The sequence below is a fragment of the Mus pahari genome, chromosome 1, assembly GCF_900095145.1.
Source record: "Mus pahari chromosome 1, PAHARI_EIJ_v1.1, whole genome shotgun sequence".
NCBI lineage: Eukaryota > Metazoa > Chordata > Mammalia > Rodentia > Muridae > Mus > Mus pahari.
Window position 1 is genome coordinate 123,380,997 of NC_034590.1, and position 18,560 is coordinate 123,399,556.

General features: G+C 39.7%; 1 protein-coding gene across 2 annotated transcripts in view; it reads left to right on the forward strand.

Moving 5' to 3' along the window:
• LOC110326915 (membrane-spanning 4-domains subfamily A member 4D) overlaps positions 1 to 18,560 on the forward strand; it is a 248,968-nt gene that overhangs the window by 22,269 nt on the left and 208,139 nt on the right. Inside the window, exons 1-3 of one of the 2 annotated variants that reach the window (XM_029532014.1) lie at positions 4,749 to 4,804; positions 13,418 to 13,577; positions 15,757 to 15,876. The exons of the other annotated variant lie outside the window; for it this stretch is intronic. Coding sequence (XP_029387874.1) covers positions 13,443 to 13,577; positions 15,757 to 15,876 — 255 coding nt within the window. The 5' untranslated portion in view covers positions 4,749 to 4,804; positions 13,418 to 13,442. Of the gene's footprint in view, positions 1 to 4,748; positions 4,805 to 13,417; positions 13,578 to 15,756; positions 15,877 to 18,560 lie in introns of those variants that run through there. 2 annotated transcript variants of the gene reach the window in all.

The window sequence follows — 18,560 nt, forward strand, 5'->3', positions numbered from 1 at the left end:
CTAGCTCAGCCATCACTGTTGGCATCAAAATTTTCAAACCTCTAATGAAACAAGAAGACATCATTACTAACTCTACAGGAACTACAAGCACTTAAAGTCATGGCCTAATCAGTCATCAATGGGAGGAAAAGCCTTTGGTCCTGTGAAGGCTCTATGCCCTAGTATAGGGGAATGCCAGGACCAGGAATGGGAGTGGGTGGGTTGGAGAGCAAGGGGAGGGAGGAGCGATAGGGGATTTTCAGAGGGGAAACTAGGAAAGAGGATAACATTTGAAATGTAAATAAATAAAATACCTAATAAAATTTTTAAAAAATGAATATACAAGCAAACTGTGCATTTAAAATAAAATAACTTTTATTATTAAAAAAAGAAAGAAAATGATAGCAATCATTTGCAAATGAATGTTAAAAAGAGAGTAGGACAGGACACTCCAATCTTATTCTATGAGTTTAGTGTCCTGATACAGAAACATTACATGATTAGACCTATGGAAAAATTCACTTCTAGTGCATTTTACACCTATCTATTCTATTGGTGCGTCTTTTTTCAATGTCAATCACCACCTGGTCAAACACTCGCCACATGCAATCTCTTTTCTGCCTCCTTTTAGCTTCACTCTGGTACTGGCAGCACTCCTGTGGCATTAGTAGACTTTGACCATCACAGTCTATATTTTTTAGTTAGTAATTTTTTAGCACTTTCAGTAATTTCATGTTAGTGTTGGGTTTAACTATTCTCATTTGTAAATATTGTCATGTTTAAGCCCAGCTATTAATTTTTATGCAAATGAAAATTTAAACATATTTCTACATGTTTTGTTCTGTGCTTTTTTGTTGTGGTATATCTCCTCCCAAATATGCCCCGGCAATGAAAACACGACACAGTTAATATGATTACATGCTGTGCGCCTAGATTGGGCGGATCTACCTCTACACTACCATCTTCCACATCTTCTGAGAACCCTTAGAACTTGTGGTTTCTCCAGGCCATGTGCTTCTACTCAGCTTTTCTTCTTCCTCTTCCTCTGAATCCTCTCCCTCTTCCATTTTCTCCTTCTTTCTCTCCCACCTTCTGCTCCACCTTCACTTTTATCTACCCAATCATCAGCTCTCCTTTATTTTACAAATTAAGGTGGGAAGCAGGTTGACAAGAAATCACCTGAGTGCTGACCCATTTCTTGCTCCCACCACTCACAGAAGAACAAAATTAACATCAAATATAATTTGCCCCAGGGCTATCCACAACACATTGTCTATAATATTAAATATCATTCTGATGTGATATTGTTCATGTTTGTGTTCTGACTAATGTACTTAAAAGTTTACACATTATTAAATGACTGTATATCTATGTAGCTATGAAATATATACTCACTATCTGGGAGTTTCTTTCAGAACTATATGACTTCAACTTAGGTACTAAAATTAATGTAATACTAATAATCTTTTTAAAAGCCTCTAAAATACCTATAAACAATGAAAAACAATAGAACAATAGCTTCTCTTTTTTTGAAATTTTCATAGAAATGTATAGAATATTTTTTTTTAATTGCTGGAGCAGAAAAGAGAAGATCATTAACTGAAGTGTTTGACTACATGTGTGTGAGTGAGTGTGTGTGTGTGTGTGTGTGTGTGTGTGTGTGTGTGTGTGTGTGTTCATAACCTCTATGAGATCCTACCAGGGTCTCTAACAATGATACCCTAGGTCCAGGGTAACAAGCAAATGTCTGTATGTATGACAGGTACAGGCACTAGAAGGCTCCAACATTTCAGGTATTAAGCACTTATTTCAGATGACAATAATTGCAGTAGAATTAATGCAAGCTCAACAGAGACTGACATCTGGTCTCAATACAGCAGAAGTGACCATATTTTAGAGAAAACTAGACACAAAGAGGAATGGGCTCTGCTTACTGCTGTTTCTGCAGACACTGATTGTTTAAAACTTTAACATAGAAAAAGAGGGCACAGTAGGAGTCCAGTCAGGCTGGGAATGTAGCTGCCACAAGAATAAAGAGGCAATTCCTCAGCCAGAATAGGTTTATCATAATCTGAGAGTTCAATGTTCTAAATCTGATGAGGACACTCTCACATATTGATGCACTAATTTACAGAGGCCACTCTTTTCTAAGGAGTGCATTCATTTTGACTGCAGACATCCTTCAGATTGAGGCATAGCCAATAACATAATAAGGGTTTATTAGGTCAGGATAAAATGTAGAGAACTAAATTTTACTGCCCCATGGATGGACCAAGAATCACCCTTCTAACAATCTCATGCTCCAATCTCATGCCTACTTACCCCAACACCTGGTGTTACACCTTCACAAAGATCAACAGCTTCTTTTGCTGCTGGGAGGACAAGAGTCAGTCACCTGGTTGGCCTGGTTGGAAATCCTCCTCACTCCTTGGGAAGTTCATACTCAGTAGTATGTTGTCTGTGTATCCCTTGCATGTGCAGTTGCTACATTTGGTACCAGGAAAGAAAGCATTTGTCAGTGCAGACCATTTCCAAATCTCTTTTACCATCAGTGTCAACATCAAGCCACAAGAGATTGGTGATTTCTGAGAACAAATAAAATCACATATGATTTCTGTCTGTTTTAACTAAAGGTATGTTTTAGATCTCCTTATTGCATAATTCTTTTGTCTTTCTAAGAAATCAGCTCAAATAAATCATGAATGATTATACACTTGACCTCCACAATGTGAACCGTGTTAATGATGCTAAAGCAATGATCCTAAGATTAAGAGAATGGGTAACTTTTTCTTTTTCTTTTTCTTTTTTTTTAAAGAAAACAAACAAAAACCAAATTGCAAACTCATGGTAAGTCTTTAGGTATGGAATTTTCCATTCCTTACTTTTCTTTAGTCCTTGATATTTCGAAGATCATATGCCCCAGTACAGGGGAATGCCAAAGCCAGGAATCAGGAGTAGATGGGTTGGGGAGCAGGGTAGGGAGGAGGGTATAGGGGGCTTTGGGGATAGCTTTTGAAAAATAAATGAAAAAAACTATCTAATAAAAAATAAAATACAAAAAGACTGACATGCTCTGGTGTGGGATGTGACAGAAATATTACCATGAGTATTCCTTGGCCATCTGTTTCCTGTTACTTCATTCAACTTCACAGAAGAGCATCTGTGAAGCGTAAGCACAGGGCTCTGTTTGTAAGACACTGGTCTCTCCCCACTTCTTACATGCTAATGACTCTGCCTCAAAGCCCATTAACAAGTGAACAGATAAGGGATTAACCACACACATACAGAAGGGAACCATAATGAAAAATTGAATCCTCTCATTTGTACAAAAATGTATAGTCTACAGAGCCACTGAATCAATGAAATAAGAAAGACATTTGAACACAGTACTGCATTTTCTCTCATATGTAGAAATAATTAAACAAGCGTAGCAATAAGAAAGTAGAAACAAACTGTCAGAGAGCGTGCAAAAAAGTACAGAATACCCAGGATAAAATTCATTGAACTCAAGAAGGTTAACAAGCTGAATGTTTCCCAAGCAAGGATGCTTCAATTCTACTTGGGAGGTAGAAGAAAGCATTCACAGGAGCAGAGGGAGAGACCTAGGTGGGAAAGGGGAGAGACAGGGGAAAAGGGAAAGATGATCAGGTATTGGGGGGAGGAATGAAGCCCTGAGAGCTAGCAGAATGAATGGAAATATACAACCTCAGGAAGTAGGAGGTGGGGGACTCTCTAGAATGTACCAGAGACCTGGAAGATGAAAGACTCTCAGGACTCAAAGGGAGGAACCTTTATGAAATACCCAAGAGTAGGGAGAGGGAACTTGTAGAGCTCGCCTCCAGTGGAAAGACAGGACATCAAGTGGAGGGATGGGGTTGCCATCTCACAGTCATAAACTTTGACCCAGAACTGTCTCTGCATGGACAAAATTGGAGAAGAGACTGAGGAAAAGGAGGTCCAGTGACTGGCCCAAATTGGGACTCATCTTAAGGGGAGTCTCCAAGGTCTGACACTATTATTGATGCTATGGTGTGCTTACACACAGTAGCCTATTGTGGCTGCACTCTGAGAGGCCCATCAAGCAGATGACTGAGACAGAAGAAGACACATACAACCAATGTTCTGAAGTCAGGTACCCCTATGGTTGAATTAGAGAAATGCTGGAAGAAGATAAGAAGGAGAGTAACCCTGTAGAAAGACCAGCAGTCTCAACAAACCTGGATCCCCGAGATCTCTTAGACACTAAACCACCAACCAGGCCACATACACTAGCTAGTCTAAGGTCCCTGACACATATACAGCAGAGAACTGCCTGGTCTGGCCTCAGTGAGAGAAGACTCGCCTAACCCTCTAGAGACTTGAGGCCCCAGGGAGTGGGGAGGTGTGGTGGGTCAGAGGTGGGGACATCCTCTTTGAGAAGGGGCTGATGGAGGAGGTATGGCATGAGAAACTGTCAGAGTGAAGACCAGGAGGTGGGTAAGGACTGGACTGTAAAAATAGATTAAAGATAGTTAAAAAAAAAAAAAAAAAAAAAAAAAAAAAAAAAAAAAAAACCAACAACAGAATCACAAGCCTACACTTTTATATAGAAACAGTAATTTCTACTTTGAATCCTCAGAGTACACATTCACTCATGTATGATGGCTGAGGTGGGTGGGGAGGAAATGTCAGAAGCAAACGTCTCTGCCTCTGAGTCAGTTGGGGGAAGTCCTGGCACAATCAACCACTCTGCTATCTACAAAGGTGAACCCGTGTCCTTTGAAAGCAGGCAAGCAAAGTTTCTCCTGAAATAAGCCATCTGACATCTGATCCTTTCCATTGTCTGGTTAGTACATCTTTTTATTCTATTAGAGGTCGAGGAGTAAATTTTATTTAAAACAAGTTTTTTGTTTTTTTTTAAAGAAAAGACGTATGTTTTGTTTGGTAAAATTTTATGATTAATAACATAAAAGCATGATTTAAAATATGATGAGGAGATGGATATTTATAATCCTTATTTTGTAACTTAAATATTTGAGTCTTTAAAGTCTGATGTGCACTCTCTACAATAGCCTGTCCTTGGTGATTATAGGGAATTCCAATGGAATATGATATATTGAGAGCCAAACACCATTTATTATTATTATTATTATTATTATTATTATTATTATTTAATCTTTTTTTTACAGTCCAGTCATTATCCCCCTCTTGGTCCACCCTCCTACACTTCCTCATTCCATTTCTCCTCCCCCATCTCCAAATGATGTCCCCACCCCACTCCCACCCCACCTCCCCACTCTCTGGGGCTCAAGTCTCTTGAGGGTTTGGTGCATCTTCTCTCATTGAGGCCAGACCATACATTCCTCTGCTGTATATGTTTTGGGGACCTCATATCAGCTAGTGTATGCTGCCTGGTTCGTGGCTCAGTGTCTGAGAGATCTCAGGAGTCCAGAGTTATTGAAACTGCTGATTTTCTATGGGGTCACCCTCCTCTTCAACTTCTTCTAGCCTTTCTCTAATTCAACCACAGGGGTCCCTGATTTCAAACCATGGTTGGATGTAAGTATCTGGTTCTGTCTCAGTCATCTGTTTGTTGAGCCTCTCAGAGGGCCGCTATGCTAGGCTCCTGTCTGTAAGTACACCATAGCATCAGTAATAGTGTCAGACCTTGGAGAATCCTCTTGAGATGGGTCCCAATTTGGGCCAGACACTGGACCGCCTTTCCCTCAGTCTCTTCTCCATTTTGTCCCTGCAGCTCTTTTAGACAGGAACAATTCTGGGTCGGAGTTTTTGACTGTGGGATGGTAACCCCATCCCTCCACTTGATGTCCTGTCTTTCTACTGCAGGTGGACTCTACAAGTTCCCTCTCCCCACTGTTGGACATTTCATCTAAGGTCCCTCCCTCGGAGTCCTGAGGGTTTCTCACTTCCTAGACCTCTGGTACATTCTAGAGGGTACCCGCCCACCTCATACCTCCCAAGATTGGTTGTTTCCATTCTTTCTACTGGCCCTCAGGGCTTCACTTCTGATCCCCTCCCCCATACCTGATCACATTTCTCTTTTCTCCTACTTGTTCCCTCTCCCATTTACATCCCTCCCTCCCTCTGCCCACTGTGATTGATTTCTTCTCTGTGCCAAGTGGGATTCAGGCATCTTCACTTGGGCCCTTCAGCTTGTTAACCTTGAGTTCTGTGGATTGTATCCTGGATATTCTGTTTTGTTTTTGGTTTTTTGTTTGTTTGTTGTTTTTTTGTTTTGTTTTGTTTTGCTTATATCCACTTATTAGTGAGTACATACCATGCATGTCCTTTTGGGACTGAGTTACCTCACTTGGGATGATCTTTTCTTTTTTTCTTTCTTTCTTTCTCTTTCTTTCTTTCTTTTTTCATTCTTTCTTTCATTCTTTCTTTCTTTTTTTGTGATATTCGGGAGTTTAATGAAATCAGTTTTGTTTCATGGATGTTAAGAGAACTTTTTTCCAGGTATTGTTGATTGAACATTTTTTTCCTTCAACTCATGTATTTAATGATTTTTAAAACTTTTTTATTAGATATTTTCTTTATTTACATTTCAAATGTAAATAAAGAAAATATCTGGTTCCCCCCTCCCTGAAAACCCCCATCACATTCCCCCACCCTCTGCTCACCAAGCCACCCATTCCCACTTCCCCGTTCTGGCATTCCTCTACGTTGGGGCATTGAGTCTTCACAGGATCAATGGTCCTTTCCTCCCATTGATGACCGACAAGGCCACCCTCTGCTACATATGTGGCTAGAGCCATGGGTCCCACCATGTGTACTCTTTGGTGGGTGGTTTTGTTCCTGGGAGCTCTGGGGGTAATGATTGGTTCATATTGTTGTTCCTCCTATGGGGCTGCAAACCCCTTCAGATCCTTGGGTCCTTTCTCTAGCTTCTCCATTGGAGACCCTGTGCTCTGTTCAATGGATGGCTACAAGCATCCACCTCTGTCTTTGTCAGGTTCTGGCAGAGTCTCTTAGGAGACAGATATATATTTTCTAGTTCCATTCATTTGTCTGCAAAACTCATGATGTCCTTGTTCTTAATACTGAACAGTATTACATAGTTTAAATGAACCATATTGTTTATATTCATTCTTACATTGGGGGGCATCTGGGCTGTTTCTAGCTTCTGACTGTCAAAAATAAGGCAGCTATACACGTGCCCCGGTGACAGGTTAGGGCATCTTCTGGGTATATGCCCAAGAGACGTTTTTCAAAAGTTTTACAGATATAAACAGAAGCATTGTGTTTTTTTTTTTTTAATCCATTGGCATTCCTAAGATTGTAAAACAAATGTCATATGTGATCTTTGAAAGCGTCTCCAGATCTAACAGAAGCACAAATAACATGAGAATAATTATAAATCACAGGGGCACAGGCTCCGGGGATTAACTCCCATGGGGAACATGCATGGGTGTGTGACACACTGAGCACTTATATCCACAGGAACTCATAAGCAGTGTTGAGGGGAAACTGAAACTGAAACTGAAAATGGCCCTTTGAGGGAAGGTGAAAATGAATACTTAGGGCACTTGGTAGATGAAGCGAGTTTTCACTAGCTTCAACAATTTCACACAGTACATACATACATATGTACAACTGGTGAATGGAGCAACACTCCAACAAACTTTTCATATTTACATACACATGTACACATTGGGAAAATTTCTGTACAATTCCATGCTTCCCATCGAATGATATTAAGCTCCAGGGTAATTGCTGAATGGTGTTTCAACGACTGGGTCTCAAGTTGACTCTATGCTCTGATAGCACAAGAACCTAAATTATAATTGGATCTACCTCTCCATGGATCCTCTCTCAACTTTGATAGGCATACTGGTATTTCATGTTTAACCAATGTCAGAGCTATATCAATGCTTTCCCCTCAACACCTGGACTTCTGGAATCCTCCAGAGTCTCATGCAATGCACGCAGTCTTAATCACCCTTGAGAAAGAACACAGTCTAAATTCCAGCTGAGAACAGCTTGATTGAGTCTAGATAGAGGACCTGGTTCTCTGGCTCTGCAGCTGCTCAGGAAACCTGTATTTTGGAAGCCAGCACTGCAGTGGCTGCTTGTGGGTATTGCTGGATCTCAAACTGAGAAGGATCCCTTATCTAGTTTCAGCAGTGTAGAGAAAACCAAGAAGAATAGAAACACAAAACACTATTGAGTAGCCAGTTATCAATGTTGCCACTGTTCCTATGGGTGCTTCTTACAGTGGACTTCTAAGACACCTTCACTTACTGCTAACACTATTGTGGCAGAAGAAGATGCACAGATCCTGCATTTCTGCATTATCTAGAACCAAAGCCATTGCATTGTACCCAATCCACATTCCTGCCCCTGAATATTTTTCACAAATCCAATTGTGGATGTGGTTACTACTTGATTAGATGCACAGGTGTCCCTCCATCATCTCACTCTCCTCCTTTGTGATATCTTTTGCTCACTCATCAGCTCTCCTTTCAGATGCTTCCATCTCCATGAAGCTCCTATTCATTCCAGTGTTTGGGGTCACTGGTGACCTCTGAGTTCTCAGGAGGCTCTGCTTTACCAATCAGAGAACAGATTATCCAAGATTGTAATGGCAGGCTTCCTTATTAGTTCATTGAATTTCCCAGGATTTTCCTGGATTTGTTCCTGAGTTTCTGAATTTATCAAACTCCTTGGAGAGAAGAGTTTATGAAACATTTATCTGTGGCCTGTACTAAGATTCATTAATGTAAATTTAACCTAAGAAATGTGTAACTCTGTTAATGGGAGCCACTCCTTTTGAGTATTTTTCACAATAAATATACACACCATGGAGGAGAAATCGAAAGTCAGTTAACAGTTTTTANAGAAAAATAGGAAGTGGTTGTGTTTTTTCAGAGATTCATATCACCGCCTTTATGATTTAGAAGTGCTAGAAGAATTATGCAAATTTAAGTGGAGCAAGGTACCAAGTGTGGGGTGGCCACTGGCTCTGAACAAAGACTCTGGGGTGCCTTTCCAGAGCTTGGCCCTCCTCAGGCAGAGGACAGCCATTGTGGAAGTAGGTAGGTGAAGAAATTTGGCTTCCTAGGCTTCAAATGATGGCTTTTAATTTACTGGATGAATATGGGACATCTAGGTAAAAATGAGAAAAATGAGGTCACCTTTCACTACATACACTAGTTTACACTTGGGTTGAGTGCACACTTAACTGTACCTTTGGAAGTAGTTTTGGTGCAAAGAATAAGGACAAGAAAATGATAAAGTCTTGTTAAAGTGGCAGCAATAGTTTCTCCTCCAGCGNCTATGACCTCACCAGTCACAGGTAGGTGGTTATCTTTATAGTCCCAGGCATGGATTTTCTCCTACTATGTCTTTAAGGCCATTAGACATCTCTTGGCTACCCTCAAGATAATAGTGTCACTGTTGTACCCTTGAGAAGATCTTGGGTGTTCACCCTTAGATGAAAACTACAGGCAATTATTGGCTCTGGAGAAAGGGAAAAACAGTCTTCCCTAGCAAGGAGCTCTCTTATGGGTTATCTAATCCTAGGTGGTCATCCCTAACCGCATCTACCTACAAACCACACTAAATGGACCCAAAATCGCGTGTGTGTATTAAATCATATGCATATTTAACAATAAGACTTAAAGGGAAAGAGGTTATAAATATGAAAGGAAGTAAGAGATCATGGGAAAAGTTGGAGAAAGGATGGGGTAGGGTGGAAATTATGTAAATATAGTACATAACTATAATATTCCCAAAAATAATAAATAGTTTTAAAAGAAAGTAAAAGAAAGGATAAATGTTTTAAGAAGGCCTCAATAGAGCACTGTATAAAGTTGTTTTAATTTCTAATTTTTCTCTGTCCTCAGGGTATCAAAAACTTGAATGTGATATTCAAATAATTGACTGATCATTTCACATACTCTTAACAACCTTCCATAATATTAATCTGTCACCCATATATTATTCTAATAATCCATGAGTTAAGACAATATCTGTTCCATGCAGAATTTGGTGGATATACACCCAGACACTGTTGTGGATACCAACAAGTGCTTGCTGACAGAAGCTTGATATCGCTGTATCCTGAAAGACTCTGCCAGTGCCTGACAAATACAGAGGTGGATGCTCTCAGCCAACTATTGGACTGAGCACAGAGTCCCCAATGGAGAAGCTAGAGTGTTGGGAACAAAAAAAAGGGGGGCCTGGGGAAGGCCCTGGGGAAGAAGCGGGGAGAAATAGCCCAAGTCTGGCCAGAGATCCTGTGTTCTGGGCAGGCGGATGTGGGGAGAGCTGCAGGACCCTTTTCCACTCGGCCCTGGGTGGGCATCTAAGCCTCTGACCCCACTGGGCGGGCAGTGGACAAGGGGCAGCCCCTGACCAGGGACCGCGAGGAGACACCCTGTATCCCCAGGGTTATGGGAGAGAAGGATAGGGGAAGAGGTTCCCAACACTGACCAGAGTGCACAGCGGATCTTGATGGAGCGGAGACTCTCTATGGTTTAAGAGCTTTATTATAGAAATGCAGGGAGAAGTTGGGCGTGGTGACCCACGCCTTTAATCCCAGCACTCGGGAGGCAGAGGCAGGCGGATTTCTGAGTTTGAGACCAGAATGATCTACAAAGTGAGTTCCAGGACAGCCAGGGCTATACAGAGAAACCCTGTCTCAAAAAAAAAAAAAAAACAGAAACAGCAGTAGAAATGCAGGGAGAAAGAGAGAAGGTAGAAAGGAGAGAGANAGAGANAGANAGAGAGAGAGAGAGAGAGAGAGAGAGAGAGAGAGAGAGAGAGAGAGGAAAGGCTAGAGAGAAAGAGAGTGAGAGAGATGAGGGAGGAGAGGAGAGGACAAAGAGAAAGGAGAGAGGAGAGACAAAGTGGAGAGAGAGGGTGAGCATGAGGGGTAAGAACAGTGTAAGAGTAAGAGAGCAAGGTGGGGGCTGAACAACCATTTTTATGGTCTTTACTGTTGCTAGGTAACTGGAGAGGAGTTTCACCTGAAGGTCATAAGCTTGGGCCATTGTCTACCTGAACCATGCTTCTCTTGTGGGGGCTGTGGGAGGTGGTACCTTAGGTAGGGGCCAGAGTTCCAGGAGCATGAGGGAACACCTACCTTGTCATGTAGGTGAATTATGACCATCGGAGTTCAGACCTCAGCTCGACTGGATACCAGCCTGCAATTCCCCACATTAGAGAAGGAACCCAAGGAGCTGAAGGGGTTTGCAACTGCATAGGAGGAACAACATTATGAACCAACCAGTACCCCCAGAGCTCCCAGGGATTAAACCAACAAACAAAGAGTATACATAGAGGGACCCATGGCTCCAGCTGCATATGTAGCAGAGGATGGCCTTGTTGGACATCAGTGGGAGGAGAGGTCCTTGATCCTGTGAAGGCTCAATGCCCTAGTGTAGGTGGATGCCAGGAGAGGGAAGTAGGAGTAGGTGGATTGGTGAGCAGGGGGATGGGCTATGGGATAGGGAGTTCTTGTAGGGGAAACGTGGAAAGGGGATCACAGATGAAATGTAAATAAAGAAAATAACTAATAAAAACTTAAAAAACAAAAAACAAAAGATGAGGCTGAGCACCCATCTAACAGAATTATTAAGCACTTGGGATGGTCTGTGATCTGAACTTGAACTCAAAGCATCATTGGCTTCATTTAGGAGACACACAGGCCCAGAGCTGAAGCCTCTGGTATAGATGTTCATCAATGGAAGACACTGAGAAGGCTTTTAAAAATGTGAAGATCAGAAAGACTGGCACAAATTGTGCTCAATGCACTCTTGCACAGATGAAGTCAAAGTGATCCAAAGAGTAACCAGGAATTCCCACTTTAATAAACTATGAAAAAAACTTCAGATTATTCAGTCTTTTATGTGTATAGGTGTTTTGTCTGCATGTATGTCTGTACACCACATGTATGCTTGGTGCTCAAAGACCAGAGAAGGTGTTTATACCCTAAAATTATAGGTAAAGATGGATATGAGCTGCCATATAGGAGCTAGGAATTCAACCTAGGTCCTCTGGAAGAGCAAACAATACTTTTAAACACTGAACCATCTCTCCATCCCTCAGATTATTGGATTTTAGGCACAGGATTTTCTCTGCTTAGAGTTCAGTTTTTCATCACGATCAATTACCACAAGCTGTTGAGATTTAGGATGGTTTGCTTTTGTTTCTTTCTGTATTCAGTTTGACCAAAGAGAGTCACACCTTGTAGGTTCCCATCTTTATTATTCCTCTTTAGTGGATGTGACCCAACAGGGGAATGAATAGGCAGCCAAGGATGTCAGCACACCACAGAGGTCTGATAGTATTTCTGAGAGGCCTGGCAAACGTTCTTTACAACAAATGAGTAAGCTTGTGCATTTGAGTGGATTAAACCTTCACCTTGGGCTCTCTTAATAACACCTTTGCCTTCTGGAACATGAAAGGGAAGTGTAGGAGATATTTTTTGCTATGTTACTGGGTTCTTATATCTATCACCCTTCTCTGTCCCAATTCTACTCTAATCCCTTGCAATCCCCCAAGACTAGATAGGAGAGAAAGGTTAGACTGGGAAAGGGAGCTTACATCTCTTTAGACTACTTCCTGCTGATTAGGAGTGTCAAGATCCTTAGGGAAAATTCTTATCAGTAAATCTCTAACCAGCAACCAGCAATCCAGCAATCCAGCAATGGCAAAAGCAGCAAAGGCAACAGCAGGAACGAGCAGTAGCAGGTGACCAGCAGCCATCTCAGGCTTGCTCAGGGCTCTGGACTCTCACATTCATACTCTTTCATGACTCCCCAGAATTCCAGACATTTGCAGTTGGCAAAAGTCATGCAAGTTCTACAGCACTAGAACATCCTAGTTATCAGCTGTGACCAATCTGAAACAGCCTCATATCCCACACCTTAGATTAAAACAAAAACATATCCACATATCATAACTACCTGGNTTTTTAAAGAAACCATAATTCTCACTAGAGGGAAGTACCAGGGACTGCTTAAGTTCTCCTTGCACTGCAGGTTGGTTGAGTAGTTCACAGGCAGAGGGGAGGTGTATCTGCTGGAAGCCAGAGACTCTGTGAGGAGACTGCACAGAGGTGGTGGGTTTCTTTGTTGTGGACCAGAGGATGAAGTAGGGTGCACCTCCTGAAGATGAAGTCAACATGCACAAATGCTCCAACTACAAACTTGAAAAGTGAAGTCCAAAGTATTTTCAGGTATATAAAGAAAAAGCATGAGCATTCAAAGTAAAATTGGAAATAGAATTGGAAGAGCTTCTCTTACCAAGAGATTAAAACTGTTTTTATATCTTATCTAGGCTATTATCATCATCATCATCATCGTTGTTGTTGTTGTTGTTGTTGTTGTTGTAACATGGGTAGATTCTGTTTGGAGTTTACCCTTAAGTGAGAATCTGGCATTGAATTATTTCCAGAAGTTCATCCACAATTTCATTCTTATTTTAGTACTGTTTCAGCTGCCCTGGAAACCATGCAAGGACTGGAACAGAATACCATGGCAGTGGTTCCTGGAGTTGCTCAGCCCTCAGAGAATTCTGTTATGAAATCACAAATGTGGAACAAGAACAAAGAGAAATTCTTGAAGGGGGAACCCAAAGTCCTTGGGGTAAGACATCTTTGGATCACAGGAGAGAATGATTTTGTAAATATATAAATGATTTTTTAAAAAAATGGATACCCAATGCTCTGTCTCAGTAACTTCATTGTACATCATCACATCCCAGTATTAATAGCGTTTGATTTTCATATTTATCATTTGACAATTGACATGTTAGTCTAACACATCAGACTTTCAGTTTAATTATCTTTAAAATATTGAGACTGCAAGAATTATCTAGGCTGTAGATCATCTAAGATGATGATATCTAACTCAGTGTAGAGAAAAGGCTGTAAAGCTACAGCTAGGGCCTGGCCCTCTGTCTGACAAACCCATTCTGTTCTATACAATTACAATGCCTTTCTTTTGCCTGTTACTCAGATAATAGGAAATCCTCAATTCTCCACATACTTCTATCTCCAGAAGATGTGCCTAAAAAATAATGGAGAACTTTAAAAAATAGCATGCTAGGCAAGTTAAAGGCCAGCAAATGAAGAAGGTACTCACTGGGGCAAGCTGCTTATCACTGGGTAGTTGCCTTTAGACAGACTCCTGTTTCTTTTCTACCTCACTGCTCTAACTCATAAAATCATCATTTTTCATGGCATATGTTTTACGTTAACATAGAATTGCATGTCTTAAAAATATCAAGAAGAATTTTTAAATTGTGAGTAGTTTTACATTTACAGTAAAATTGAAGGGGAGACAAGGGTATGTACATACACACCCACTGATGAGAACTCTGAGCTTAGTGCTTTGTGTTCTACTATTTATTAATTTATATAAATATTAACGTAAAAAGTAGTAGTAAATCTCTTCAAGTTATTCTACTATTTGGGTTCTTTTTTTTTTTTTTTTTTTTTGTTTTTTTTTTTTTTTTTTTTTTTTTGGTTTTGGGTGGAGGGGGTTGTTTAGTTTTATTTTGTTTTTAGTCTTTTGAGACACTCTTTCTCTGTGTGGCTATTGTCCTGAAACACAGGCTGTAGACCAGGCTGGCCTTGAATTCACATAATCTGCTTACCTCTGCCTCCTAGTGATGTCCAGTTTAAATTATTCTTTTTTAATAATATGAGTGGCTATTTCTTTTTCTGAAGTTTGATACGTGGTATTCTTAAGGAAGTCTCTGTTTCCTCTGTTATTGAGTCAGTTGGCCTCTTCTCTTGGGTTTCACTTATATCATATCCTCCGAGTGATCGTCTTCTCGGTTAGCTTGGCTATCATGTAATTAATTTTATTTGTTTTTAAAGAAAAACAAACCTTTGGTTTTGTAAGTATTTTTCCATTGATTCCCTGTTTTAAACTCTAGTGATTTTCATTCTATTTTTATTTTTTCCTTGGGATTAAATTCTTACCTTGTTGGGTGGAGTCCCACAAATCAAAATGTAGAGGACTAACTCATTTTAGATCTGTCCATTTTTAAAAAATTAATTAAAATGTGATTACACACTTTCTATCCCCCATTTTCTTCCACCAACCCTCCCAAGCTGTCTCCTTCCTTTCAAATTTATTACTTCTTTTTCTTTAAGTATTATTGTTACATATACACAGATGTATGATAATAAATACATAAGTGGGTTTATTTCAATCTTTCCATACCGTGGCATTCATTCCCCACTATGCACTACCCTTATTTCCTCCACAGTTATACTCAAATTTCCCCATCTTTGGGTCACCTTATACAAATTCCTTCCTCAAACTCCAAGCTCCCAAAGATCATGTGGGCCCTTCATATTTACCTCAATCTGCATCCAGCTTTATTTCCTCAAATTATTGCTTACTGGTATAATTTCCTCCTAATTCATGACACTTTCTTGTATGATCATGTGACAAAGGATAACAACAGATGTAGAGATGCATCGCGGGCATCATAAAAGCATCTCTGGAAAGAATGTCACAAATTCCCTCTATGTTTGAATTCACTGAAATGCGTGTGTGTGTGTGTGTGTGTGTGTGTGTGTGTGTGTGTGTGTGTAGAGAGAGAGAGAGAGACAGAGACAGAGAGGCCAAGAGATGATTTACAGCTAGTACATCTCATCTGTATATGGAGACAATTGACAAAAGAATAATATTTTGCATTTATCTGTGAAGTTATGAAAGGAGGAAGTGGTGGTAACTTGGTGGTTTGATAGTACTTAGCATGGGCATCATTTTGTAGTGGATAATGGTTTTATTTTTTTTGTGTGTCTAGGCTGTACAAGTTATGATTGCTCTCATAAACCTCAGCTTAGGAGTAATAATTCTGGCAAATTTATTTCCTCAACCAGTCATTTCAGTGTTCTTCATGGCCCCAATTTGGGGACCAATAATGGTGAGTAACATATAGTCTTATGTAACTGGAGATAATAACATCTTGTTCTGACTATACTAACTTTGGATGAAATCTTCTCTCAACTCCTTCAACTTGAGAACAGAATATTTAAACCTGATGCAGTATTTCCTTGTTCACATTACAATATCCACATGCATGCCATTCATATAAGATCAGTGAACTGTTTAATACGTCACTTAAGATATATTGGGACAGCATGTAGTCATGTACTCCCACAAGAGTTACTAAACATTGACACAACTGATTTCCTAAGAAGCTCATTGCTAATCAATCATAGCGTTGGTTAGTTAGAGTGATATGACCGCCGACCTGTTTCACTGCTCATAAAANGTTACAAGTATATTCTCAAACCAAGGATAACTGTCTTGCTATTGATAACTTGGGGAAATTGAGATCTGCTTCTCTAGCTAGGAAGGGATCACAAAACTCTGAAGCTCATGAAAGAATGAATGAAACATGGGTGTTGTTGGCAAAGGAGAGGGGAGAAAGCTNAGCAGGTGATTAACAGCATCTGGATAATCAAATCTCAATAAATGTTTAAGAGAATAGGAAAACTATAGGTAAATTTTGTTTCTATTTTAAATAAAATAACTCATCAAAAACTTGAATAAGAATTTCTGAAAGTTAAAAAACTTTCCTCTATAAATAAACATGAGAGAAATCTTTTTTAGTTCAAAGTGTCAATTAAATATGAAAATCAAACATTTACTCACCTATATTTTATGAAATGACAAATAAACAAAATGCATAACCTTGGTTATTTGTACTTTGCAGCTTAGAGTCTTATTCAAGTGTTTCATGGTTTCCATTTATTGATGAACTGGAGAATGAGAAAATTTAGTTATTTGGTAGACCTGTTATTTTAATTTTCCCTTCTTATTTCACAATGGGTGTTTAATATTTGAAGAATGCCACAGACTGCCATATTTTTCAAAGTTACACGACACTTTATATATCAGTAATAATACCAATGGTAATAATAATGATGATGATGATGATGATGATGATAATCTCATCAATAATACTACTAATAGCTTATGTATAATCTGGGCACATTACTAAATGGTTTTGTATGTAATGTTCTATTTCAACCAATCACTACAATGTCAGAGAAATTTGCCTTTATCTTCACTGTATAAATGAAAAATAAAATGAGACTACGGGATGTTAATTTTCTCAAGATGAATTCAGTCCATGAACAAGATCTCAGAATCTCATTTATCTCCTCACTGTCGATGCCTGCTTCAATTTTTTTTTCTACTCATTTCCATCTTGGATAACAACTCCCATAGTTTGTGATAAGAGTATCCACTTCAAGGTTTCATGCCTGCAAGGGGAGCAATGGACCAGCATCCAACTCCCCAGCTTCTCATCTACATCTTGATTTTAGTTTCAATGATGTGGTCCTACTGACACTCCATTACCTTTTAAATCTTTTAAACTAAAATTTGGAAAGCAAATCTAAACATCTGGATATTAAACTGACTAGTCAAAAGAGGTCAATTCAGTCAAATTGACAGCAGTTATTTTGATTAAAGTGAAAATAATGGCCAAATTGGCAGACTCAAATGAGCTACATACTATACTCATCACCTAATGCCATGGACCAGGCTCAGTGGGACCTCCTCAATCCGTGCAAATCAGAGTCTCAGACAGATGGGCATAGAGCAGGAATGTGGGTGACAAACAGGAGACAAGAGAGAGTGTGTTGAATCTGAGTGTAATGTCCAAATGGAGAACTGGACTTTTTTATACAGAAGAAAAAACAAGAAAAGCCAGATGGGACACATCTGCCAAGTTACAGTGACACAAAACAAATGGAAGTCATGCATCAAAAGATGGCGGAGACCAGGCCACTGTTTTCTACTTAGAATGGAGCCAGATGTAATGCTAGTCAACCACCAGGGGTTCTTAGTAAATACCTGATTATGCTGTTTCTTTGGGCCTAGTGAAGATACCTGTCCCAGGGGGATTCCCTAACTCTTTCATAGTTAACCCACCTATTGGCTAGGCCATTGTGTATTCCCTTGTTTGGGTGAGATTCTGCAATTGTCCTAAGTAATGATTTTGCAGACTAGCCCTGAGCTATTCTAGCTCTGTTCTTTGTAATGCCTAATTAGTTTCACTGTCTCTACCAGAAGTCAATTTGAATGTTACTAAATAGGTAACCTTCTCACTGAATTCCTACTGAATTCCAAGCTTCAAGGTTTTGGTCCTGACAGGCAGACTTCACTGGAGTGGGCATGGCAACCTAATATATAATTTAATTTGTTACCATTATTTTATTTACAGCTTCCAATGTGTATTTTTAACAGGAATAATTTTATTTCTGTTTTTGTTTTTTGTTTTTTGGCTAACTTCCTCAGTTTGGTGTTATAATGGCAAAATCTTGTTATAAGGATTGGAAAGTGTTAGTTTTCAGTGCTCTTAAAAATTTTGATTAGATGAGAGTTGAATAATGGTTAAAATCTTGATAAAAAAGTGTGTGAAAGTACCTGATAACTTAAAATGTAAAAAGTTGTCAGTTTCTTTTCAAATCTATAAAATCTAATTTCAAAGTACCCTCCTATCCAGAGTAAGAGACTGCAGACAGATTTGTCAGTGTAATTAGAAAGATGATCGGTCCAGCCATAGTGAAAGACCCCCCAAAGGGAGCCCCCCCC